General features: G+C 41.5%; 1 protein-coding gene across 2 annotated transcripts in view; it reads left to right on the forward strand.

Annotated features, from left to right (window-relative positions):
• scfd1 (sec1 family domain containing 1) overlaps window positions 1–27449 on the forward strand; it is a 128568-nt gene extending 101119 nt beyond the window's left edge. The window contains exons 21-25 of one of the 2 annotated variants that reach the window (XM_033026988.1): window positions 3229–3281; window positions 8675–8708; window positions 19104–19169; window positions 24581–24649; window positions 27191–27438. In XM_033026988.1, the coding sequence (XP_032882879.1) occupies window positions 3229–3281; window positions 8675–8708; window positions 19104–19169; window positions 24581–24649; window positions 27191–27217 (249 nt within the window). In that variant the 3' untranslated portion in view covers window positions 27218–27438. Of the gene's footprint in view, window positions 1–3228; window positions 3282–8674; window positions 8709–19103; window positions 19170–24580; window positions 24650–27190 lie in introns of both variants that reach the window. The other variant, XM_033026989.1, reaches the window with a different exon arrangement.
• Window positions 27450–27778: the final 329 nt, after the last annotated feature.

The following is a 27778-nucleotide window of genomic DNA, read 5'->3' on the forward strand; positions in this document are numbered from 1 at the left end:
GACAACTTTCAGCTGAAATAGGTCTATCAGCTTGAGCTTTGTAAAATCAGATTTTGCCAGCATCTGAAAGTGCAGTGTAAAAAGTATCAAACTTCCTTTATAAAATTGTGTGAAGCAACTTCCATAATATTCCATTCAAAAGTATATTATTATTTTTACTATTGTATTGAAATACATTGATGAAAATCATTGTTCATATTAGACCAAAATAAATACAAGAGAATTGTAGCGCAGCTTGCGTACATACCACATCACAGAAGGATCATATTCACAATCATCTATAGTCTTTCTGCTGACTGGTTAGCACACAACATAGAAACATAGAAAATAGGTGCAGGAGGAGGCCATTCGGCCCTTCGAGCCAGCATCGCCATTCATTGTGATCATGGCTGATCTTCCCCTATCAATAACCCGTGCCTGCCTTCTCCCCATATCCCTTGACTCCACTAGCCCCTAGAGCTCTATCTAACTGTCTCTTAAATCCATCCAGTGACTTGGCCTCCACTGCCCTCTGTGGCAATGAATTCCATAAATTCACAACTCTCTGGGAGAAAACGGTTTTTTCTCACCTCAGTCTTAAATGACCTCCCCTTTATTCTAAGCCGATCACAACAAAAAGCTTTTTTTTCACTGTACTTCGGGACCCTTGACAATAAACTAAACTAAACTAAAAGAACATTTCCCCTATTATACACTTGAGTAAATCTCAGCAAGCACCAGCTTCCTTTCTGGACTTCAAGAAGATTCAAGGAAGCAACAAAACTAGGAAATGGCTGGTGCAGTTTGGCCAGTAAATTTGGGTCTTCAGAGTCTGTGCCTAAATCCCAATACTCATCAGCACTTAGAGTGAGAAAAACTGGCCGTTTGGTGTGGAACTACCACCAATGGTTGTGCCAGTGTCTACCATTTGGGTAGAGTTCAGCCTGGTTGAGTGAGAAACAGAATTAGGGCAGTACTTGCTCAAATGCTCATCAGTGGAAAGACTGGGTGGCACAGTGGCTCAATGGTGAGTTGCTGCCTCACAGCGCCAGAGACCCAGGTTCGATTCTGATTACAGATGCTCTCTGTATGGAGTTTATCCATTCTGCCCGTGATCCATGGGTTTTCGATGGGTGCTCCAATTTCTTCACACATTCCAAATACGTACAGGTTTTTAGGTTAATTGGCTTCTGTAAATTATACATTGTCCCTAGTGTGTAGGATAGAGCTAGTGTACGGGGTGAACGCTGGTCGGCGTGGACTCAAGTCATGTGAGTTTATTGTCATGTGTCCCTGATAGGACAATGAAATTCTTGCTTTGCTTCAGCACACAGAACATAGTAGGCATTTACTACAAAACAGATCAGTGTGTCCATATACCATTATATAAATATATACACACATGAATAAATAAACTGATAAAGTGCAAATAACAGATAATGGGTTATTTATGATCAGAGTTTTGTCCGAACCAGGTTTAATAGCCTGATGGCTGCGGGGAAGCAGTTATTCCTGAACCTGGTTGTTGCAGTCTTCAGGCTCCTGTACCTTCTACCTGAAGGTAGCAGAGAGATGAGTGTGTGGCCAGGATGGTGATGGTCCTTGATGATGCTGCCGGCCTTTTTGAGGCAGCGACTGCGATCAATCCCCTCGATGGAAGGAAGGTCAGAGCCGATGATGGACTGGGCAGTGTTTACTACTTTTTGTAGTCTTTTCCTCTCCTGGGCGCTCAAGTTGCCGAACCAAGCCATGATGCAACCGGTCAGCATGCTCTCTACTGTGCACCTGTAGAAGTTAGAGAGAGTCCTCCTAGACTCTCCGTAATCTTCTCAGGAAGTAGAGGCGCTGATGTGCTTTCTTGATAATTGCATTAGTGTTCTCGGACCAGGAAAGATCTTCAGAGATGTGCACGCCCAGGAATTTGAAGGTCTTGACCCTTTCAACCATCGACCCGTTGATATAAACGGGACTGTGGGTCCCCATCCTACTCCTTCCAAAGTCCACAATCAGTTCCTTGGTTGTTTCCGCACCTATCTCTGAAGTCTAAAATCGATTGTGGCGGTGGGAAAATTGGTATAGTTGGTCCATTTTCTTGCTAAGGTAGGAGTTGATAATTGGTAAGAATAAGGAATTCCTTGATATAGGGATAAAGCTCTAGCCAGCTAAACCTCTCCCTATAGCTCAGGCCCTCGAGCCCTGGCAACTTCCTTGTAAATCTTCTCTGCACTCTTTCCAGCTTGACAATATCTTTCCTATAACATGGTGCCCAGTCTGGGTAGATTGTCAGAGAACATTTTCCCCCAGGGTAGAAAGATCGTACACTGGAGGGATCGGTTTAGGGAGAGAGGGGAACTATTTTTGGAGAGCTATATGACAAATGTGATTAAAGAGAAAATGGTAGGTGCCTGGCCCATGCTGCCAGGGAAGTATGGAAAGTATGTCTTCTCGGTCCACTATCTTGGATCATCAGCATTCTGAACTGATTGCCGTTGCGCTCTCTTCTGGGGAATCTAAACAATAGGAAACAAAGTGAATGAACACGTACTTTAATGAAATGTAGCGAATGCTTATTTTGTATATTTCATTTTGGCTATTGTAAGTAAGTCCAACAGTTAGTTAGATCAGACATTTTGGGAATTAACCAATAGGTTGGAACATGCTTTAGACCAATGCTTCAACTTTTGGCATATTATATAGCCAAGGCAGTCTTTCTGAGAATGCAATGAATTATTTTAGTGTTGACTTGTTAGTCCTACCATCTGTGGAATGAATTAAACATCCGAATGCCAACAGAACGTACATTGTTTTTCCTTGGTTGGTGACATGATAAATGTTCTTTCTCCATGCTGATGTCATCCATGTTTGCAATTTTAGTTTTGAAGAAAATCTGTTTCTTAAGTAGTGAGAAGGTTTAAATTTAACCAAAGGGTAGGATGTGCTAAAAAAAAATTAATTGGAATAATTCATGCAGCATAACATTCCAGTGACTCAATAGCAATAGTGTGTGTGGGATGATCGCTGGTTGGCGCGGACTCGGTGGGCCAAAGGATCTGTTTCCGTGCTGGATCTCTAAAGTTTACAGTAAAGTCAAAGTAGATAAGAACATTTCAAAACAAATTATTGTCATAAGGCTCAATGTCCACTTTTACTGGCCAAGGTAAAGAGAAGTATTGCGTTTAAATCACATTTTATAAAATTGCTTTGTGAAATTCTACAATGGAACTAAAAGTATCTACACTGTTTCTATAGGAAACCGATGACTACAGATACTTTGATCCAAAAATGCTCCGTGGCAGTGAGAGGTAAGCTCCATACAATTCACCATGTACCTCCAGCAACAAATGTAGGTTACATTTAAGGAGTATGTGTTCAGAGTTTAATAACAGGGTTGGAGGCCCTCGAACTATCTTCAGTCAGACTTTACTGGACTTTATCTTGCACTAAACATTATTCCCTTTATCCTGTACCTGTACACTGGATGGCTCAATTGTAATCATGTACAGTCTTTCTGGATGGATAGCACGCAAAAAAAAGCTTTTCACTGTACCTCGGTACTTGAGATCATAAACTAAACTAAAATAGTTGGTCCTTGCAAGTTCAAAGAATTCCTACAGAAGAGGTTTAAAAAGAAAATTGCAAAGTAATCCTGCAAAAGGAGAAATTTTCAATATGTTTTGAAAATTGGGTTACTGTGCAATAATTATTTCCATTTAGCAGAATGTAATTTCAAAGGATTCTGGTCACTTTAAAAATCAGTAACAAATATTATAAACATTCATATTCTTTATTATCTGCTCTTATTGTAAATGACTTTTTTTAAGGAAAGCTTCCTGTGGCCAAACTAACAAGCAACAAACCACTTCCAAAGTTTGATACTATTTTAATCTGTTATTTTAATCCCTAACACAATGCTCTGGGCTTCTTCAGCAAATCTTCACTATTACAGAACGTTTGAATTACATTTGAATTGAATACATTTTGAATTGAATACATTTTATTAGCCAAGTATGTATACATACAAGGAATTGGTGTTTTGCTCGTAAGTAACAACACGATATACAGTAAATAATTAAGAATAATACATTATAATTTAAACATGTGAAGAATTAAACAAAATCCCAGAGCAAAAGGAAGCTACAAACTTTAGGTTGTTGAGTAGAGGTACTGCTCGTGAAAAAAAGCTGTTTTTCTGGATGTCAAGCTTGGTGGCTGAGCCAAACCAGACCATGATGGAGAAGGTGAGGACAGACTCTATGATGACAGTATAAAACTGGACCATCATTGCCTGTGGCAGATTGCATTTTCTCAGCTGCCACAGGAAGTACATCATCTGTTGGACCTTTTTGACTGTGAAGTCAGTGGTGGCCTCCCATTTTAGGTCCCTGGAGATGATGGTTCCATGGAATTTAAATTACTCCACAGATGTGACTGGTGTTGTTGATGGTGAGTGGGGGGAGTTGAGGGGGAGCTCTCCTAGTCTACAATCAATTCCACTGTCTTAAGAGCATTGAGCTCTTAATTCAAATAAATGACAAGCTTAGCTTGTTTCTCATTGTGCATGAAATTCTTTATTCTTGGACCCCCAAATGGATTGATGGATGTGTAAATCATGTGATGCAGTACAGAGGAATACCACTGAAAATGATTCCAAGTCTAGCACATCTTGGATGAGGCAGCAGGAGTGTCTTGTGGATTCACTTGGTAACAATTGAGAAATCAGAATTGTTCCCACTCTTGCTATTTAGTGGAACTGTATTGGTGTGGACAGGCAGCATCTCTGGAGAGAATGAATGGGTGACGTTTCAAGTCTAGACCCTTCCTCAGAATAAGGGTCTCAACCCGAAACTTAACCCATTCCTTCTCTCCAGAGATGCTGCCTGTCCCGCTGAGTTACTCCAGCATTTTGTGTCTATTTTTGATTTAAATCAGCATCTGCAGTTCTTTCCTACACATTGTATGCACCTTTCTGGACGTAAAATATCCACAGAATGAGACTCATCCACCATTTTGGTTTCCTTCCAGAAATATGTATTTCAGAAAAGTACGCAAGACCTGTGATATAATTCTTCTTGGGAAATTCCCCTGAATTGAGGTTGACTTTTTTGCAATCTAGCTTGATGCGTTCTGAGGTCACTAAATGGGGCCAAGATGGGAAGCCTACCTTCTTTCGCAGATGGCAAGCGTTGGAGTTGGTGGATATTCAGGTTCACCTCAGCGATGCTATAATCATGACCATCTTCAAGTAAGGAGGCATCCAGTTGTAACTACAGAGAGGTCGTCTACCCGGCTGTCTGCCACAGGAGAGGTCATCGCCAGGGCCCTCCTCAACCTCTCCTCCTATTCACCAAAGTCCGGCTCCTTGACTCACAGTAGGAACTCCATCTGTCCAGCGATATCGTGGATGCGATCATTACTGCATGACTGAAATGCAGGGAACAGCACAGGCCACAGTAAATAGCCCTTTTTGACCTCACTAAAACTACCCACAGAAACTCTTAAAACAAGATCATAACGTATCCTGAGTTACGACCTGCAAAAGACATGTAGTACAAGATCAGGGGCTGTTCAATGGTTCTTTACTGTCACGTAGGCACTGCATAGTGAAATTCTTTTTGCATAGCTCACACATGCACGAGTTGCCATATTTTGGCGCCATTTACAAAAGCCCAAAGCCTACTACATGCTCAGTGTACTGGAGCAACTCCCGATCCAGGCAAGTCTAGCTGAGGGCCTTACTAAATATATTTAGGGGGGGAAATGTGGATAAAGCCTGTGGTCCAAAAAGATATATTATAACTAATGTGTATAAATCACTTTTAATAAAGTGCAGGTTAAAATATTTGAGCAAATATCACACATCAAAAATATAACTTGGCACCAAAAAAGCATCTAAATTAATAGCACTATGAGACTAAAAAGCAGCAGAGGTAGCAGATTTGCAATTACGCCCTTATTGCATGTTTAAATTTAGATCATTATGTTTGAAATATTTTAATAAATGAAATCCATCATTCTTCAAGAGTTCTGCAGTTGGAGCATACAAAGGGCAGATTTTATGCTGAATAAGTTTAATACATTATTAATCTTCAAAACATGTCAGTTATAGTGCAATTGCATTATTTTGTTCACTGGCAAATCAGTTTCAATATGAAATGTGCATCCATCATTTACAATATTACCTTTGGAACAGGTTATAAACATCATTTTTTTCATTACTCAATATACACAAGAACAAGTGGATTTGGAAAGCCAAGTGTTGAATTACAGTATCATTTATCAAACTAACTTTTGAAGTGTGTTTGAACGTTAACGTTTTTGGACAATACTCAAACTGTCTAAACTTTTCAAAATCACCTTTGGCCTTCATCAGTCAAGGAATTGGATATGGAAGTTGGCACATTACGTTACATTTGCACAAGATGCGTGTGGGGCTGCACTTGGAGAATTGTGTTCAGTTTAGGTCACGATAGGAAAGATGCAATTAAGCTGGAAAAAGTGCTGCGAAGATTTGTTGCCAGGTTTCGCTGGCCTGAGCTGTAGGGAGAGGTTGGGCAGATTAGAATTCTATTCCTTGTAGCACCGGAGGCTGCAGGGTATTCCTATAGAGGTGTTTAGGAGGGGAGGAATGGTTGAGAAGGACAGGGACAAAACATGGGTAAATGGGATTATATCAAATTCTAGGTAGATAAATTACAGACACTTCCTCTTCCCCCCCCCCTCCCCCTCCTGTAGCCTACTTGGGTTTGCACCCATTTCTCTTCCCCCCAACCTTGCACCCATTTCTCTTCCCCCCCCAACCGTACTGCATGAACACGTGATACTCCAAATGTAACTGCTCAGACAGGAAGTCTCTGCAGAGGGTAGTGAGGGGAGCAGAGAGGATCATTGGCGTCTCCCTACCCTCGGTACAAGAACTGTTCCAGAGCCGCTGCCTGAAAAAAGCACTGAGCATAGCAAAGGACAGACTGCACCCCCTCCACACACATCTGGATCTCCTGCCATCAGGCAAGAGATACCGTAGCATCAAAGCCCGGACAACCAGACTGCTAAACAGCTTCCTTCCGCAGGCTGTGAGGCTGCTAAACAGTCACTCCACCTGATTCTGTTGATTTTTGCACTGACAATTTAATAACTCTGGCACTGGCCACTTAAATCAGCTGCCCTGGACAATTTATGACTGTTTTTACTTGTATTTTAATGTTGCTGTTTTTACCTGCACTTTTTAACTATTCGTACTGTTTTATCAGGGACTGGATTGTTTTTATTGTTTTTATTTTATATGTGAAATGTTTAAGTTTCATGTGCGATGCTCCGGTATTCCCTGGGAAACGTCTTCTCATTTTGCACTGTACAACTGTTGCTTTGCAAGATGACAATAAAGGTTGATTGATTGATTCTACCTACCTATAATCCTTCCTCTTGCTACACAATTTACGCCACTTCCATCCTTATCTCATACTTTTTGACTTTTCACTTCTGGCCTTTATCCAACCGTCAGCCAATCTTTACTCCCCTCTCACCTATATCCACTTATCACTTACCAGACTTTGTCCTATCCCCACCTCTCTTCCGGCTTTCTCCCCATCCCCAACCACAACCACAATCTGTCTGAAAAAGGGTCCTAATTCGAAACGGCACCTATTCATATTATCCAGAAATGCTGCCTGACCCACTGAGTTACTCCAGCAGTTTGTGTCTTTTTTTGGTAAATCAGCCTCTGCAGTTGCTTGTGTCCCTCTTTGGCTTAGTTGGGGCATCCTGTTAGCATTAACACGTTGGGCCAAAAGCCTGAATCCGTGTTGTATGACGCTATATTCTAAGTGGCAAGTAGACAGAGTGGTAAATAAGGCGTATGGTATACTTACCTTCATAGGTAAGAATGAAGAAGTGTTGTTGCAGCTCTATTGGACTTTGGTTAGGCTGCATTTGGAGTATTGCGTGCAGTTCTGGTTGCCCTATTACAGGAAGGATGTGGAAGCTTTGGAGAGGGTGCAGAAGTGGTTTACCAGAATGCTGTCTGGATTTGAAGGTGTTGGCTATAAAGAGAAATTAATGGACAAACTTGGATTGTTTTTTCTTGAGCATGGGAAGCTGAGAGGAGACATGATGGAAGTGTATAAAATTATGAGAGACATAGATAGCTTAGTCGGAACCTTTTTCCCAGGGTGGAAATTCCAAAGACTAGAGGGCATAACTTTAATATGATAGGGGAAAAGTTTAAATAAGATGTGCGTGATGTTTTTTTTATACAAGAGTGATGGGTGCCTTGGACAGGCTGCCAGTAGTGGTGGTGGTGGCAGATATGATGGTGGCATGCAAGAGGCTTTTAGACAGGCACATAGACTTGCAGGAAATGGATTGATGTGGATCATGTCCAGGCAGAGATTAGTTTATCATGTTTGGCTCAGACATTGTTAGTCAAAGGATCTGACCCTGTGCTGTTGTGTTCTGTGTTCTATGTTTTATGACTCTATGACTGAAGGATTGTGCTGCTTTAAAACTTATTTATGTTTGCATGCCAGTTATTGGACACAAAAAAACTGACTCTTAAAAATATAGGTGAAGTTTCTTTTTAATGTAAGTTATTTTTTTCTTACAAGAATATATCTTCAGTGCATTCATTTTCCGTTGATGAGTTGGTAGCACCATCATCTTTCTAGCTTCAGTCCATAACTTTGTTTGCCTTTCTTTGCAGCTCTGTTCCAAGAAACAAAAATCCATTCCAAGAGGTTAGTATGTTGCTCTCATAATTTGCAAACGCTAGACTACTTTCACAAACTGTCATAATGAGTTCTGACACAAGAATACTGACCATTTCAGGATGGTTACAATTAGTAAGCTACTGGAACATCATTGAAAATACTAACTTTAGATACACGTAGAAAGTCATATCTAATGAATTTTAAAAAAAAAGAAATTTGTTTTATAGCTGCAATGAAATATAGTTGGATTATGTACATGTGCATTAATGGAACACAAGTCCCATACATTTTTGCTCATATTATATATTGCCTAAATGTTCCAAAGCACCCCAGTTTATTTTCATTTTGTTCTAATACTTTTTATTATTGATTAAGGTTTCATTGGATCCTCATGCCTCAGTCTGTGGATGTACAATGCCCTCCATAATATTTGAGACAAAGACCCATCATTTATTTATTTGCCTCAGTACTCCACAATTTGAGATTTGCAATAGAAAAAATCACATGTGGTTAAAGTGCACATTGTCAGATTTAATAAAGGCCATTTTTATACATTTTGATTTCACCATGTAGAAATTACAGCTGTGTTTATACCCCCCCCCCCCCCCCCAGGGCACCACAATGTTTGGGACACATGGCTTCACAGGCGTTTGTAATTGCTCAGGTGCGTTTAATTGCCTCCCACATGCAGGTATAAGAGAGCTCTCAGCACCTAGTCTTTCCTCCAGTCTTCCCATCACCTTTGGAAACTTTTATTGCTGTTTATCAACATGAGGACCAAAGTTGTGCCAATGAAAGTTAAATAAGCCATTATGAGTGAGAAACAAGAATAAAACTGTTAGAGACATCAGCCACACCTTAGGCTTGCCGAAATCAACTGTTTGGAACATCATTAAGAAGAAAGAGAGCACTGGTGAGCTTACTACTCGCAAAAAGACTGGCAGGCCAAGGAAGACCTCCACAGCTGATGACAGGAGCATTCTGTCTATAATAAAGAAAAAACCCCAAACACCTGTCTGACAGATCAGAAACACTATTCAGGTGTGGATTTGTCAATGACCACTGTCCGCAGAAGACTTCATGAACAGAAATACAGAGGCTTCAATGCAAGATCCAAACCACTGGTTAGCCGCAAAAATAGGATGGTCGGGTTACAGTTTGTCAAGAAGTACTTAAAAGAGCAACCTCAGTTCTGGAAAAAAGGTCTTGTGGACAGATGAGACGAAGATTGTATCAGAGTGATGGCAAGAGCAAAGTATGGAGGAGAGAAGGAACTGCCCAAGATCCAAAGTATACCATCTCATCTGTGAAACACAGTGTTGGGGGTGTTATGGCCTGGGCATGTTTGGCTGCTGAAGGTACTGGCTCACTTATCTTCATTGATGATACAACTGCTGATGGTAGTAGCATAATAAATTCTGAAGTGTATATACACATCCTTTCAGCTCAAGTTCAAACAAATGCCTCAAAACTCATTGGCTGTCGGTTCATTCTACAGCAAGACAATGATCCCAAACATACTGCTAAAGCAACAAAGGAGTTTTTCAAAGCTAAAAAATGGTCAATTCTTGAGTGGCCAAGTCAATCACCCGACCTGAACCCAATTGAGCATGCCGTTTATATGCTGATGAGAAAACTGAAAGGGACTAGCCACCAAAACAAGCATAAGCTAAAGATGGCTGCAATACAGGCCTGGCAGAGCATCACCAGAGAAGACACCCAACAACTGGCGATGTCTATGAATCGCAGACTTCAAGCAGTCGTTGTAGATTAGTGTGTCTCTAGCCCCCCACTCTCTCCTACTTTGATGTTAGACAACCGGTCACACTGACGTGATGCCTCGCAGTACGGTTTAGGAGCAGCTTGCCTCCAAGATAACGGTGACGGCAACAGGCCTGTTGCCTATGCTTCTCGCACCATGACGGACACTGAACACGCTACGCCCAGATTGAAAAGGAGGTGCTAGCAGTCGTTTTTGCATGCAGGAAGTTTAATGACTTTATCTTCGGGAAAACGGTCACGATTGAGACAGACCATCAACCCCTAATCAGCATTCTGAGCAAACCGATACAAGCCTCACCAGGATACCTTCAACGTATGTTACTACAGCTACAGAAGTATGACATTGTTCTAACCTACAAATGTGGCAAGGACATGCACCTGGCTGACATCCTGTCACGTGCTCCACGAAAGACCTGCGAGGGTTCATCCACATCAGATGACAGTTTCTTGGTTATGACTATCTCCTATGTTCCTTCGTCCTGTTTGGAAGACCTGGTTGCTCACACTGCTGCCGACGATACCTTACGGTCGCTCTCCTCCGTCATTAAGTGCGGTTGGCCAGACAAGCAACACAATCTACACTCCCAATCCGGCCCTTCTTTGCCTCCTTGCACAGCAAGTATTTTGATGCCATCCATACGGAGCACCCAGGCGCTGAGGCAACTGTCCTACGAGCGATGTTTTTCTGGCCTGGCATGGCCGATTACATTCATGAGAAAGTGAAATCCTGTACAGTGTGCAACAGTTTGGCATGACACCAACAAAAGCAGCCACTTCTCTCACATCCGGTTCCCGACCTCCCATGGTCCACAATGTGTTCTGATCATTTCAACAATCATTGCATGCATCAAGCGGTTATTGCATTGCATGCAAACAATATACTAAACATGACTACTTTCGTTGGCATGACATTGCTGTGTCCCAAACATTATGATGGCCTGAAATGGGGGGACTATGTATAAACACTGCTGTAAATTCTACACGGTGAAAATGTATAAAAATGGCCTTTATTAAAATCTGACAAGGTGCACTTTAACCACATGTGATTTTATCTATTACAAATCTGAAATTGCGGAGTACTGAGGCAAATAAATAAATGATGGGTCTTTGTAAATAGACAATAGATAATGTCTCAAACATTATGGAGGGCACTGTATCACCAAATTGTATAGGTGTCAACATTTGGAGACTCTACATCTGAAGTAACCTCTAATTTTCTATAGCAGATATCCTGGATCACTGTAAATAGAAATTAAGCCAAGATTTGTCCCAGTTTCTAAACCTATGTTTTTGATGGGAACAATTTGCTGCAAATTGTTTTGAGCAGCTGATCAGGCAATATTTTCCTGCACCTTTGATTTGTAGATTGGGAAGGCCATGCCATTTTTTTTTAGATCACCAGAAAGCAACAAAGTATATCTTGAGTTTTTAAAGTTTGGGTTAGTGCATGTTTAGGTTTTTTTAAATGCACCCCCAGTTCACAATGGCTTAGTTTAGTTTAGAGATACAGTGTGGAAACAGGCCATTCTGCCCACCATGTCCACACCGACCAGCAATCACCCGTGCACTAGTTCTATCTTACACCCGAGGGACAATTTGCAAAATGTTTCTTACAACAACAAAAAAATCAGAAATTTAACACCTGTGTCCATATTTGAAAACTTTTTAATTCCATCCATCGTACATTAATTTTCTTCCTCTTTCTGAAGTAATTTTTCTCTATGCCCATAAGGTTATGAATAAGTAGATTAGAGGAAGTAATTCTAGCAACCCAACTAATTCAACCTTCCATCCTTAATTATCTGGAGAAGGGATTTGACTTTAGTGTATTTGTAACAAGACTGTAGGCTTAAAAATTAATGTCATCAAAGTAGTTGCACAATAATATTGGCACCAAAATGACAACCAGTCACTTACAGTTCATATATCAACAACCCTTTTGAATTTTACATGATCTAATCCTTAGGCACCCCTCCCTGCTCCCTCTGGCTATTCAATTTCTGCTAAATTTCCTACTTTGTTTTAGGTAACTATTTTGAATTCTAATATCTGTGCAAATGTAAAACATTTTTGTATAAATGTTGCTGAACCTGTCCATTATACAATATTGTTTATCTATTTTATGACAAATATGATTAATATGGTGGCTTCAAGAGCTGAGCATGATGAAATCTCTTGCACTTCGGAACACCAGAACAAAAACAGTTCATTCAATGAAAAAATGCATTGCCTGTATATTTGCTCAGTTGGGATATGTGAGACATCCATAAGAGCTGCAAGGAGCTTTCAACACTTGAAAATTCTTTCACTCCTTGAATCATCTCAAGCCAAAGCTATCAAAGATGAATGAAATAATTGTTATAGATACTTTTGAAGGAGGAGGTAATTACAGAAGGACTTCCAGAATTAGTTAATGAAGGTTTGCAAGGCCAGCAAGGGACACCTGGAGAAATGGCTTCCAGATGTGATGTGTGTTTTGGTGGCTGTGATAATGAGATTAATGAGATACAGTACTGCCAGCTGTTAATAAATAGTGTTGGCGATGAATGGGATCTGAAATATAAGGCTCAGTTCCGGGTCAAACAGAATGCTGCAGTTCAACATTGATCGAGAGATGGAGGGACCACTGTTAAGTCAGTGAGAGATTCGCGGCAAGATGAGATAACATATCATTTGCTGGTCCTTGTTGTATTCTGGCTCACCCCTGATTTCATATCAGATATTAAAGTTAACAGTTTAACGGGACTGAAGGGAACCGGTCAAGATCTAGAGTTTACACAAGGTCCGAAGTGGGGTCCCGACCCAAAAGATCACCTATCCATGTTCTCCAGAGATGCAGCCTGACCCGCTGAGTTACTCCAGCACTTTGTGATGACACCTATGGATGGTGCAACTGTACCAAGGAAATAAAGCATCAATGAAATGGTGTAGGTCAAAAATGAATGTTTGTGGAAGCTACAGAATTGGAGATAAAAAAATCCGGATTGAAACTTTAGTTCATAAGTAGAATTAGGCCATTCAAGTCTTTCCACTATTCAATGATGGCTGATCTATCTCTCACAAGCCCATTATTTTGCCTACTCCTTATAACCCCTGACACCCTTAATTGTGAGTAATTTTGGGCCCCATATCTGAGGAAGTATGTGCCGGCACTGGAGAGAGTCCAGAGGAGAGGTTTACCAGAATGATCCGAAGAGTGAGTCAGTTAACATATGATGAGCGTTTGATGGCACTGGGACTCTACTCACTGGAGTTTAGAAGGATGAGGGGGTATCTCATTGAAACTTACTGAATAGTGAAAGGCCTGGATAGAGTGGATGTGGAAAGGATGTTTCCATTAGTGGGCGAGTATAGGACCAGAGGTCATAGCCTTAAAATTAAAGGAAGTTACTTTAGGAACGAGACGAGGAGGAACTTCTTTAATCAGAGGGTGGTGAAACTGTGGAATTAATTGCCACAGAAGGCTGTGGAGGCCATCAATAGATTTGTTTACGGCAGAGATTCTTGATTAGTATGGGTGTCAGGGGTTATGGGGAGAGAGCGGGAGAATGGGGTTAAGTGGGAGAGATAGATCAGCCATGACTGAATGGCGGAGTAGACTTGATGGCCTAATTTTGCTCCTATCACTTATCAACTTACTAATCAAGTGAGAGTGACCCTTGTGGGCCTGTCCCACTTGGGCGACTCTTTAGGCGACTGCAGGAGATTATGCAGTCGCCACATGTTCGTGGGTAGTTGCCTTCATGGTCGCGAGGAGTTCCCGCATTCTGGTCCAAACCCTTAATAATCTTATATGTTTCAATATGATACCCTCTCATCCTTCTAAATTCCAGAGTATACAAGCCCAGCCGCTCCATTCTCTGAGTCCTGCCATCCCGGGAATTAACCTTGTGAATCTACGCTGCACTCCATCAATAGCAAGAATGTCCTTCCTCAAATTTTGAGACCAAAACTGCACACAATACTCCAGGTGTGGTCTCACTAGGGCCCTGTACAACTGCAGGACCTCTTTGTTCCTAGACTTGACTCCTCTTGTTATGAGGGCCAACATGCCATTCGCTTTCTTCACTGCCTGCTGTACCTGCATGCTTACTTTCATTGACATGTACAAGGACTGCCTGCCATTGTGAAAAGGACCCGTTTACTCCTACTCTTTGCTTCCTGTCTGCCAGCCAATTCTCTATCCACATCATTACTGAACCCCCAATACCATGTGCTTTAAGTTTGTATACTAATCTTTTATGTGGGACCTTGTCGAAAGCCTTCTGAAAGTCCAGATATAACACATCCACTGGTTCTCCCTTATCCACTCTACTAGTTACATCCTCGAAAAATTCTATAAGATTCGTCAGACATGATTTACCTTTCATAAATCCATGCTGACTTTGCCCAATGATTTCACCACTTTCCAAATGTGCTGCTATCCCATCTTTAATAACTGACTTGCAGTTTCCCCACTACCGATGTTAGATTAACTGGTCTGTAATTCCCCGTTTTCTCTCTCCCTCCCTTTTTAAAAAGTGGGGTTACATTAGCTATCCTCCAATCCTCAGGAACTACAGAATTTAAAGAGTTTTGAAAAATTATCACTAATGCATCCACTATTTCGGCGGCTACTTCCTTAAGTACTCTGGGATGCAGCCTATCTGGCCCTGGGGATTTATCGGCCTTTAATCCATTCAATTTACCTAACACCACTTCCCAGCTAACCTGGATTTCACTCAGTTCCTCCATCTCATTTGACCCCCGGTCCCCTGCTATTTCCAGCAGATTATTTATGTCTTCCTTAGTGAAGACAGAACCAAAGTAGTTATTCAATTGGTTTGCCATGTCTTTGTTCCCCATGATCAATTCACGTGTTTCTGACTGCAAGGGACCTACATTTGTTTTAACTAATCTTTTTCTCTTCACATATTTATAAAACCTTTTGCAGTCAGTTTTTATGTTCCCTGCCAGTTTTCTTTCATAATCTATTTTCCCTTTCCTAATTAAGCCCTTTGTCCTCCTCTGCTGGTCTCTGAATTTCTCCCAGTCCTCTGGTAGGCTGCTTTTTCTGGCTAATTTGTATGCTTCATCTTTTGCTTTGATACTATCCCTGATTTCCCTTGTTATCCACAGATGCACTACCTTCCCTGATTTATTCTTTTGCCAAACTGGGATGAACAATTGTTGTAGTTCATCCATGCAGTTTTTAAATGCCTTCCATTGCATATCCACCGCCAACCCTTTAAGAATCAATTGCCAGTCTATCTTGGTCAATTCACGTCTCGTACCCTCAAAGTTACCTTTCTTTAAGTTCAGGACCCTTCTTTCTGAATTAACAATGTCACTCTCCATCCTAATGAAGAACTCAACCATATTATGGTCACTCTTGCCCAAGGGGCCACGCACAACAAGACTGCTAACTAACCCTTCCTCATTACTCAATACCCAGTCTAGAATAGCCTGCTCTCTCGTTGGTTCCTCTACATGTTGGTTTAGAAAACTATCCCGCATACATTCCAAGAAATCCTCTTCCTCAGCACCCTTGCCAATTTGATTCACCCAATCTATATATAGATTTAAGTCACCCATTATAACTGTTTTACCTTTGTTGCACGCATTTCTAATTTCCTGTTTGATGCCATCCCCAACTCCACTACTACTGTTAGGTGACCTATACACAACTCCCACTAGCGTTTTCTGCCCCTTAATGTTTCACAGCTCTACCCATATCGATTCCACATCCTCCAAGCTAATGTCCTTCCTTTCTATTGCGTTAATCTCCTCTCTAACCAGCAACGCTACCCCACCTCCTTTTCCTTTCTGTCTATCCCTCCTGAATATTGAATATCCCTGGATGTTCAGCTCCCAGCCTTGGTCACCCTGGAGCCATGTCTCCGTGATCCCAACTATATCATAGTCATTAATAGCTATCTGCACATTCAACTCATCTACCTTATTACGAATGCTCCTTGCATTGAGACACAAAGCCTTCAGGCTTGTTTTTACAGCACTCTTACCCCTTATACAATTATGTTGAAAAGTGGCCCTTTTTGATTTTTGCCCTGGATTTGTCTGCCTGCCACTTTTACTTTTCACCTTGCTACCTATTGCTTCTACCCTCATTTTACACCCCTCTGTCTCTCCGTTCACACATTTAAGAAACCCTTTCCCTTTAACTCAATTCTCGACTATCCCATTTGACACCCCACTAAGATCATTCATGTGCTGCACCTGTTGATCAGCACCTGGCTCTACTGTGGAATGTAATTAGGAATATAATTTAGCCTAACCTTATTCATAGCTAATCCAATTTAAAGCATAAATGTTGCATTCAATTGTTAGTTAAAAGAGTCGCTACAGTATGCACGAGATTGCACAGTTTAAAGCTGAAAAATGCAAAAGTTCCGTACCAATTGGACGGGGGGATACCCTCCCCTCCTCCCCTCCCCGTTCCAGTTTCTTTGCATGTCCTGAAAATGTGTGTTTGTACCAAGTAGATGAGAAAGTGGGGTAACGTAGAACCAGTGTGAACAGGTGAATGATGGTCAATGTGGATTTGGTGGGTCATAGGGCTTCTTTCCATGCTGTGTCTCTAAACTAAAGTAATAGTTCCATCAAATTTGTTTTATTTTTTAATGAACCATCAATCCTTAAAATTAACATTAAAAATTCCCAAGTAGCCTCATAGCTAAAAGCACTGTTTCCCAAAGCACAAGATCAAAATCTCCCAGCTTTAAATCTGTGTCAAGCCCACAGAGGTCTGTGGGGAGTTTTAAAAGTCTGCCATTGGCCTTAACATCTATGAGTGAAGAAGGGGACAAATCAGTGTGGTTCAGCTGTTGGTGGTGGTCCATTTATCTTCTGATCATGTTCCTGTGTATAAACGTTGAGTGAAAACAGATCCACATTAATCTTGCTGGTCGCATTGCCCGTCAACAGGTCCTCTTTATAGTAATTACCCTAAGATCGACCTTTTGGAGACAGCTATGAGCATCCAAAGGACTCAGCAAGAATCAGAAGGGAAAACATTGGGTGGGCGAATTTAACAAACATTTCATAAGGAAATAATAGTTTCACAATAACCAAAATTGCATCTATAAAAGATAATAAACACTTTCCCTTCCAATTCTGATTCCATTCCAATTCTGATCATTCAAACCAGAAACTGGGCAGTAAGATATCCAGTTGCAAGAATGCGTTTGCCTGTCATGCAAAGTGTTTTAGTAATGACTTTCTTTAGATGACTTTAGACATACAGTGCAGAAACGGGCCCTTCGGCCCACCGATCCAGGTCGGCAGCGATCACCCCGTGCACTAGCACTATCCTACACGCTGGGGATAATTTTACAACTTACTGAAGCTAATTAACCTACAAACGTATACATCTTTGTATTGTGGGAGAAAGCCGGAGCAGCCGGTGAAACCCCACTCGGTCACAGGGAAAACGTACAAACTCCGTATAGAAAGCTTCGTAGTCAGGATGTAACACCGGTCTCTGACACTGTAAGACAGCAACTCTACTGCTGCGCCACTCTGCCACTGTGCTAATCTTTAAGAAAAATAGTTTCTATAGTGGAGAAAATAACAACTAATACCATAAGGATTCTATAATCGAATATATTTCCAAGTTTGCACAGATTTTATCTAGTTTTATCATGTAACTACATCAAAGCAATTGTGCATAGTTGTTGTTGCTAATTGTGTGGTACTCCAAAATGATTTTCATGTGTTATATTTAAGCAATAGAAATAATTGAATTAGTTTTAAATAAACCGAAGGTTGTTAGGAGTATACAGTATAAAATTATGAGAGGCATAGATATAGGTGACAGTCAGAACATTTTGCAAGGGTGGAAATGTCAAAGACCAGAGGAGAGAGCTTTAAAGTGAAAGGAGCAAAGTTTAAAGGAGATGTGCGGGGCAAGCTTTTTATTAAGATGGTGTGTGCCTGGAACACACTGCTAGGAATACTGGTGGAGGTTGATACGATAGTGGTGTTTAAGAGGTGCATTGCAGCCATGTGGATATGCAGAGAATTAAGGTATATGGATCATGTGCAGGCAGATGAGATTGGTTAATTTTAGTATCATGTTTGGCAGACATTGTGGGCAGACGGGACTGTTCCTGTGCTGCACCTTTCCACGTTCTAAAAACAGAAAATGCTGGAAATAATCAAATCAAATCAAAACAAAGTTAACGTCTCAGGTTTGGCAGAACTGTTTTGGTCAATACCTTAATAACGGCAAGAAGGGAAAGATACCACTGAGGGTGATCGAGGCAAGAGAAACAGATGGAATCCCGTCAGACAGCAGAGTAGAACTTTAGGTTGATCATTCCTGGAAGAGAAAATAGTTTTTGTTTAGTTTATTATCATATGTACCGAGGTACAGTGAAAAGCATTTTTATGTGATGCAGCAGTTAATTCAACAAGTAATTGGAAATTAAAATAATAATACTGCAAATGCTGGAAATTTAAAAAAACAAAATCCGCAGGTCAGGCCACATCTGTGGGAAAACAGAGTTAATGTTTCAGGTCAAAGACCCTTCAGCGGAACAGCCTCGCTTCCCAAATCTGTTTGTAGGACAAAAGAGACTAACACTTAAATAAGTGCTGTGTTAAAGCCCAAGAGAGAATCAGAGTGTGTTTATTTTCCAGGCCATTGTCTTTGTTGTTGGTGGTGGAAATTATATTGAATATCAAAACCTTGTTGACTACACAAAGGTAAGACAATATTTAATACGGGGATGACTTTTCACGAATGGAGGGCCATTATCTTTTCTATGCTAACGGTCCTCAACCAAATCATGGGCAGTTAAAGTTCCACTTAACTTAACGCACAGCTGCTTATTGATAAGTAAAGTAAATTAAACTTGGGGGGAATTAATGGAGCTGTTTATCCCATATTAGTAACTTGAAAAATAAATACGGGAAAGACAGTTGAGTACGTAAATGGGAATTACTCACCCATAATACCCATCATTGTTTCATTCATAGTCCTGAGTTGGAAATGCATCAACTTTCTTTCATCATTGCTGAGATTAAGACCAATTCCACCCTCCACGACATTGTGGGTCTACCTTCACCAGAGGTGAGACCAAATCAAGATGATAGCTCATCATCACCACTCCAATAAATCAAGAGATTCAAGAGTCAAGAATGTTTTATTGTCATTTGTTCCAAACAGAGCAACAAAATCCTTACTTGTAGCAGCAGCACAACAGATTTGTAGGCACTACTCAATAGATGATATAATAAATGAACAAAAAAAACCCAAGAAGTTCAATAAATTAAAAAAACAATATAGTGCAAAAACAAAACAAAGCCCAAAGTCCTTACTGCAACCCAGGCAGTTCGAAGTGTGGTTGAAGTTCATAGTATTCAATAACCTGATGGTTGTTGGGAAGAAGCTGTTCCTGAATGTGGACATTCAGACTCTTATATCTTACTTCTTGATTGCAGGAGTGAAATGAGAGTGAGTGAAATGAGAACATTTTAAAGATTAGTTACTTTCTTCCCTTCTCTTGATTATGTTGTTGCTTAATCTGTGCTTGGCACCGCCTAATGGCATTGTTGGTACAAGATGAAGTTGGTGGAGGATCATCGATGTGAACTTTAGAGTTTACTTTAAACTTTAGAAATACAGTGCGGATCCACACAATCCACACTGACCAGCGATCATCCCATACACTAGCACTATCCAAAATACGAGGGACAATTTACAATTTTACCGAAGCCTATTAACCTACAAACCCACACGTCTTTGGAATGTGGGAGGAAACCAGAGCACCCAGAGAAAACCCATGCCGTCACGGGAAGAACGTACAAACTCCATACAGACAGCACCCGTAGTCAGGATCGATCACTGGCACTGTAAGCAAGCAGCTCTCCCGTGCTGCCAACTTGATGAATGATTTTCAGAAAGTTCAACACCTCATCCATCCTGCAGTTATAGTTGGCATTTATATTTTTCCTTTTCATCTCAAAGCATGATTTTATTGTTTGCTTTGTGTCCTGTGCCATAAAGTTGTATCTTGCAGCGTAGAAACAAGGCACTCAGACAGAAATGTTTGAGGATGAATCCAGGTCTGATAAGATATGAAGGGAATTTTTCAGAACGAAAGATGTGTGAGAAAGATTATATTTTAAAAGCTCTTAAGGCAAGACAAATGTAGACACCAGGTTCATTTGTACCATGATTATAAAACAAAGGTACATCAATGGAAAATTAATTAGCCTTGAGCAGTTAAATATTTAAAGAGTTTTTTCCTTTGCAAGATAAGAAATTGCTTGTTTAAAAATGATTCCAAACTTGCATAAAAATAAGGATCTTGTGTGTTAAATAAAACCATGAAATAACAACTGTATCAATTGAAGCAATGTTGAAATCCAAGTTTTAATGTTATGTTGATATCCTGAGGAAGAAAAGGAACACAAATAAAAGATATATAATTTTACAAGAAGAGTGATCAAATTGGAGAAAAATATACTTTTAGAAAGTTAAATACAAAAGAAGGGTGAAACACGAGAGGAAGTTGAACATAACTACATAAGAACAACATAATTGTCTGCTCCACAAATCAACCGGTACTCGACCTCCATCCATGCCTCTTCCCCCTCTCTGATCATAAGCTTATACGGTTCACCATCCCTTCTCCGACACCTCGCCCCAGCTTCCTCCGAGAAATCACCTTCCGTAATCTAAAATCCATTGATCCCCTCCATCTCTCTGACCTCCTCTCCACCACTCTCCCCCTGGACTCAGCCCCCATCTCTCCTGATGATCTCACAAACCATCTCAACTCCACCTTGTCTACCTCCCTTAACACTATGGCCCCCCTCAAAACAAGAACCGTAACTTTCAACACATGTTCACCCTGGTACACACCTGCACTTCGTAAACTGAAACAGACTGGTCGCCAACTTGAACGACTCACAATGAAATCATCTCTCACAGTCCACCTTGAAGCTTACAAACTCCACCTCACTGATTACAAAGATGCCCTCATTGCTGCAAAATCTGCCTACCTCTCCTCCATATTCACTGATCCCTGCCTAAACCACAGAACCCTCTTCTCCACAGTGGGCAACCTCCTCAAGCCTCGAGCAAACACTCTCCCTACCTCTACTCCGGATCTCTGCAACTCATTCCTCCACTTTTTCGCTGATAAAATCAGCACCATCTATCAATCTTTATCCCCTGTACCCGACTCCCCAGCATCTACTCCAACACCTACCAAGGCCCCTCCTTTCAACATCCCCACTGACCTCCTTACCCCTCCTCCACACTGCTTCCTCTCCCAGTTTGACCTGGTCACCCCTATTGAAATCTCCAAACTCATCAGCTCTTCCAAACCCACTACCTGCTCCCTCGACCCTCTCCCCACTCCCCTGCTGAAGTCCTGCCTCCCCGTTCTCTGCCCTTACCTCACTAATCTCTTCAACTCCTCATTGTCCCCTCCGCTTTCAAAACTGCTGCTGTCACACCAATCTTAAAGAAACCTGGTCTTGATCCCTCCTCTCTCATTAACTATCACCCAATCTCAAACCTCCCCTTTCTTTCAAAAACCCTGGAGCGTATCGTTGCGTCGCAACTTCATTCCCACCTCCTTGCATATAACCTACTTGAACCCCTCCAATCTGGCTTTCGCCCCCTCCATAGCACAAAAACTGCTCTCCTCAAAGTCCTCAACGACCTCCTCACCTCTGCTGACACTGGTTCCCTCAACATCCTCATCCTCCTCGACCTGAGCGCAGCCTTCGATACAATGAACCACAACATCCTGCTCACCAGACTCAAAGACCTCGACATTGAAGGCTCTGCACTCAGCTGGCTCCGTTCCTACCTTTCCAACAGATCCCACTTCATCTCTCTCCACAACCACACCTCTGCTACAGCCACAGTCACTCAAGGCGTTCCCCAAGGCTCCGTACTCGGCCCCCTCCTCTTCATCATCTACATCCTCCCCCTTGGTCAGATACTCCGCCACTTCAACCTGTACTTCCACTGTTATGCCGATGACACCCAGATCTACCTCGGCACCACAACCCCCCCCCCCCCCTCTCCCATATCAACTCCTGTTTGTCAGCTATAAAAACATGGATGCAACATAACTTCCTCAAACTCAACAGCGATAAGACAGAATTCCTCCTCATAGGCTCCAAAGCCACACTCAGCAAAATCAATAACCCCACTCTCACCATCGACGGCACCACTGTCTCCCCATCTCCCAAGGCCCGCAACCTTGGCGTGATCTTTGATTCCACCCTCTCCCTTGAGCCTCACATCCGCCATGTCATTAAAACCTCCTTCTTTCATCTCCGCAACATCGCCAAACTCAGACCCTCTCTCACACCTCCCGCTGCTGAAAGACTCATCCATGCCTTCATCTCCTCCCGACTGGACTATTGCAACTCACTTCTCCTTGGCATCAGCTCCACCTACATCAACCGACTCCAACTGGTCCAGAACGCAGCCGCCCGACTCATCACCCACACCAAATCCTGGCATCACATCACTCCAATCCTCAAACAACTTCACTGGCTTCCCATCTCCCACCGGATCACCTACAAAATCCTGATCCTCACCTACAAAGCCCTCCACCATCTGGCCCCCCCATATCTCACTGACCTCCTCTCCCCCTACCAACCCTCACGGTCACTCAGATCCACATCAGCCGGTCTCCTCTCCATCCACAAGTCCAACCTCCGCAGTTTTGGGGACAGAGCCTTCTCCAGGGCAGCTCCCAGGCTCTGGAATTCCCTCCCCCAATTGATCCGCAATTCCGTGTCCCTCACCATCTTCCAGTCCCGCCTCAAGACCCATCTCTTCACCTCTGCCTATCCTTAGCCCCACGTCCCCCTCCCTTTTCATCTGTGCATTAATTGCCTCATATTGTGTTTTGAATTGTATTCTGTCTTTACTTTGTGTACTAGTCATGTCTCTACTATTTATTTCATTCCCCTTACATGTTTTTCCTCTACCTGCTAAATTTTTGTAAGGTGTCCTTGAGACTCTTGAAAGGCGCCCATAAATAAAATTTATTATTATTATTATTAACATAAGCTATTAGGATGCAAAGTGTTGGAGTAACTCAGTGGGTCGGTAGCATTGTGTATAATACTCTCGAAATAATAGGAGTTGGAGTAGACCACTCAGACCCTCAAACCTGCTCTGACATTCAATATGATAGTGGCTAATCTCCCAATCTTCATCTGTTTTTTTTTTTAATATCTGTTGCTCATTGCCCTCAATTTCCTGATATTTCATGACCTCCATAATTCTCTGGGATAGAGAATTCCAGAAGCTCCTACTCCGTTTTAAATTAAAACACTTGTAATTATGTCCTCTCATTTAAGATTCTCCCATTGGTGAGATCATATCATCATTTATCCTGTCACAACAGCAAAGGATCCCGTGTATTAATGTGGACATAAAAGCTGGAGAAACTCAGCGGGTGAGGCAGCATCAATGAAATCTTTACTTGGAGCAGCAGCACAACAGAGCACATATAGATGCTTCCTCACCTGCTGAGTTTCTCCACCATTTGTGTCTACCTTCGATTCTCCCAGCTTCTGCAGTTCTTTCTTAAACTGTGTATTAATGTGAACATTATCCCCTACCCCTCCCCCTTTTTTCCACACTCCAAAGAATATTGTTGCCTACTCTTGTGCTGAGGAGCCCAATTCCATGCTATATGACACTAATATAGAACTAATTTCTTTAGCAATTTGTGACAGGACAACCTTGATACTCAATATTGCACGTGAACTCTGCACCCATTTGATCCGTGAGGTTCAACATTGCCATATCTCAATGTCAACTTACATCATAGCATCTTTCGGGAGATATGGCCTTCATTAAGTTGAGTGTTTTATACATGAGGCAAAAGCAACAAATTATGCGTAAAAGTACAGAAAGAACATTTAATGGTACAGCATATGTGCAAGATATGAAGAATTTCTTATTGTCAAAAGAATACAATTGAAAGGGTATTATTGTTGAAACACTCATATCTTATCCTCACACAATCAGTTTAGCTTGGATTTTCCTCAGGTTCTCAGTCATGGCCTCATTTCAGATGTCCCATGTATTATATTGCAGAATAAATGCAATTTCTTTCATTTTAATTCAGAATAAACCAGGTAAACACGTATTATATGGCTGCAGTGAGCTCTTCAATGCTGGGCAGTTCCTCAAACAGGTACTGTACTTTTATTTGTTGTAACCATTTTCTTTCCTTATTGAACAAGCTGCATGGATGATGTAAACATTTCTGATTCTAAAGTTATTATCAGTCAATAAATTAACCCCGTATTAATGTATGATTACATAAAATGCACTCCGGAGTAATTATTTTCTTCATTATGGACTCAGTTAAATTTGTTGTTCAAGTGCACGGTGAAAAGTTGATATTCTCTTTTCGAACCCATTGATCATTCCATGGAACTTAGTAGAGTTGTTATCTTGTTAACCCTAACTTGATATGGTTGTATCATAATTGGACAATGTCTGAAACAAGAGAATCAACAAAAAGCGACTCCAAACCTTGTTATGACATGGAAACCCTCAGTCAGAGATGAACAGGCCAAAATTGTGTCACCTAACATGGCCCATATATTATAGATACAAGAAACTGCAGATGCCGGCTTATACCAAAGACTGACACAAAGTTCTGGAGTAACTCAGTGTGTGAGGCAGCATCTCTGGAGAAAAGGGATAGGTGACATTTTGGGTCAGGACCCTTCTTCAGACTGAAAGTAGGGGGTGGAGAAGGAGGCGGAGTGTTGAAGAGCTGGAGGCGAGAAAAGACCAGGGCCAATCAAGGCCAGCCACAAATGACCTCAGGTAAGCCCATTGTTGGCCAGGGAAGGTGTCATCTCAAGAGAAACAATGTGGAGATCTGTGGAACTGATAAAACGACCATAGTGGAGGTAGGTTGGAGGGTGGGGGGGGATTAGTGAAGTCAATGTTCATACCGCTGGGTGGTAAGCTACCCAAGCGAAATATGAGGTGTTGTTCCTCCTATTTGTGTGTGGCCTCGCTATGGCAGCGGAGGAGGTCCAGGACAGAAAGGTCAGAATGGGAAGCGGAAGGGGAGTTGAGATGCTTGGCAACCTGGAGGTCCCGTAGACCAAGCATGAGTGTTCAGCAAAACGGTCGCCGAGTCGACGTTTGGTTTCACCGATGTACAGGTCCATTTACTGCACAGGTCCCCAAATATAGGTGTCTACAAGCATAACATACTTCCATTGTCGGAAATTATTTCTACATTGGAGTGTTTTCCCATTGATCTTTGTTTTGCTGATCATTTTGCACAACGTAATTAGTTTAGTTTAGTGTCAAGTGTACCGAGGTACAGTGAAAAGCTTTTGTTATGTGCTATCCAGACAGCGGAAAGACAATACATGATTGCAATCGAGCCATTTACAGTGTATAGATACATGATAAGGGAATAACGTTTAGTGCAAGGTAAAGCCAGCAAACTCCGATCAAAGATAGCCCGAGGGTCACCAATGAGGTAGACAGTAGTTCAGGACTACATTAGGTAGAAACAAGGGACTGCAGATGCTGGGTTACACAAAAGACACAAAGTGCTGGAAGGTGCTTAATGTCCTCCAGAGATGCTGGGTCAGGCAGCATCTCTGGAGGACATGGACAGGCAACATTCCAGGTCAGGTTTGGTCTGAAGAAGGGACCCGTTGTGAAACGCGGGTCTAAAGAAGGGTCCTGATCCAAAACATGATCCTAAAGAAAGATCCCGACTCAAAATGTAATCTATTCATGGTCTCCAGATATGCTACCTGACTCACTGAGTTACTCCAGCACTCAGGAAAACATTGAGAATCTAAAGTCAATTTGCCAGAAAAGGCAGTAACTCACTGTAAGCTGAAGGAGTGCATTTTCTACTCAACCTGTTGCAGAGCCTGTGGGTCCCACACTGGCCTCAACCACCTCAGAAATGGTAGAGAAGCAAGTTATTCTTGATCCCAGGGACTGCCTGAGGAGAGGTCTGAAATCTTAAGCATTAATGCTAAGTGGTTTACCAGAATCCATAGCCTTTGCTCTGCTTTATTCCTAATGTCACATGAAGAAAATTGAATTGCATGGAAACTGGTTTATGATATATTTGGAGGTAGGCTGATATTATTCAAATCACCTTTCAGTTTTGCTTTTGTTCTAAGTTCTGCTATAATTGACAGTGAAGATACCTATATACAAATTTTCTCACTTTAGTTTAGTTTTGGGATACAGAGTAGAAACAGGCCCTTCTGCCCTCCTAGTCCACGCCGAACAGTGATCACCCATATACTAGTTCTATCCTACACACTAGGGACAATTTACAAAAGTCAATTAACCTGCTCTTGTCTTTAGAGTGTGGGAGGAAACCAGAACACCCGGAGAAAACCCACGTGGTCATAGGGAGAACATGCAAAGTCCACGTACAGACAACACCCAGTCAGGATCAAACCCGGGTCTCTGGCGCTGAAAAGTAGTGACTCTAACACTGTGCCACTATGCCGCCTGTTGTCCAGTTATTCGCCACCATTCTCAGCATAGGAGCTATAGATTTTAGGTCATTCTATTAATTGCGGAATTACTTATTGCTGTCTTTTACCTTGCCCCCTTCGATGTTCAGCACCCTTCATTGGGATGGTCATTCACTCCTCGGTATACCTAGAAATGCAACTACCATACCTGTCTACGTCTATTATCTAACTAACATTTTTTTTGTGTTCTTCAGTTATCACAACTTGGATCACAGAGTTAAGAATCACTATTGTTCCTCTCTGGACATCTTCGTTGAAAGAGATTACAGGCGACAAATTTTAATGCAGCAATGTCATGTCACACTTTATTTACATTATTACTTATGCTTTATAAACCTGTAATTCCACTTATTTGATAATTCTTAATGCAATTGGATATGATTTGTCATTTTTAATACCAAACTGTATATCATGTAACTGTACAAATAGTTGAAATAAATTTGAAAATAGAAATCTCTAGAGTCAGTACGAATTAATACTCTAACTACAGTGATTTGTATATCTATTTAAATTTATTGATCTGTTCTACCAATTCCAACATTTACGATCTTTGTAAAATAGCAGAATGTAGGCAATAAGGTGTAATAGGGAGGGAAATCTTGTCTTGGACATTTCACTTCATTGCCGTACTCCTAATGGTCTTCCTTAATTAAAATAAGCTGAACCTGAAACGATCTTAATTGATAGTGAGCCTCCTCCATTGTCAGAGTGACGCCAAACACAAATTGGAAGATGGTGGCGCAAGGGTAGAGTTGCTGCCTCACAGCGAATGCAGCGCTGGA

This window comes from Amblyraja radiata, chromosome 9 (genome assembly GCF_010909765.2).
Source record: "Amblyraja radiata isolate CabotCenter1 chromosome 9, sAmbRad1.1.pri, whole genome shotgun sequence".
Classification (NCBI taxonomy): Eukaryota; Metazoa; Chordata; class Chondrichthyes; order Rajiformes; family Rajidae; genus Amblyraja; species Amblyraja radiata.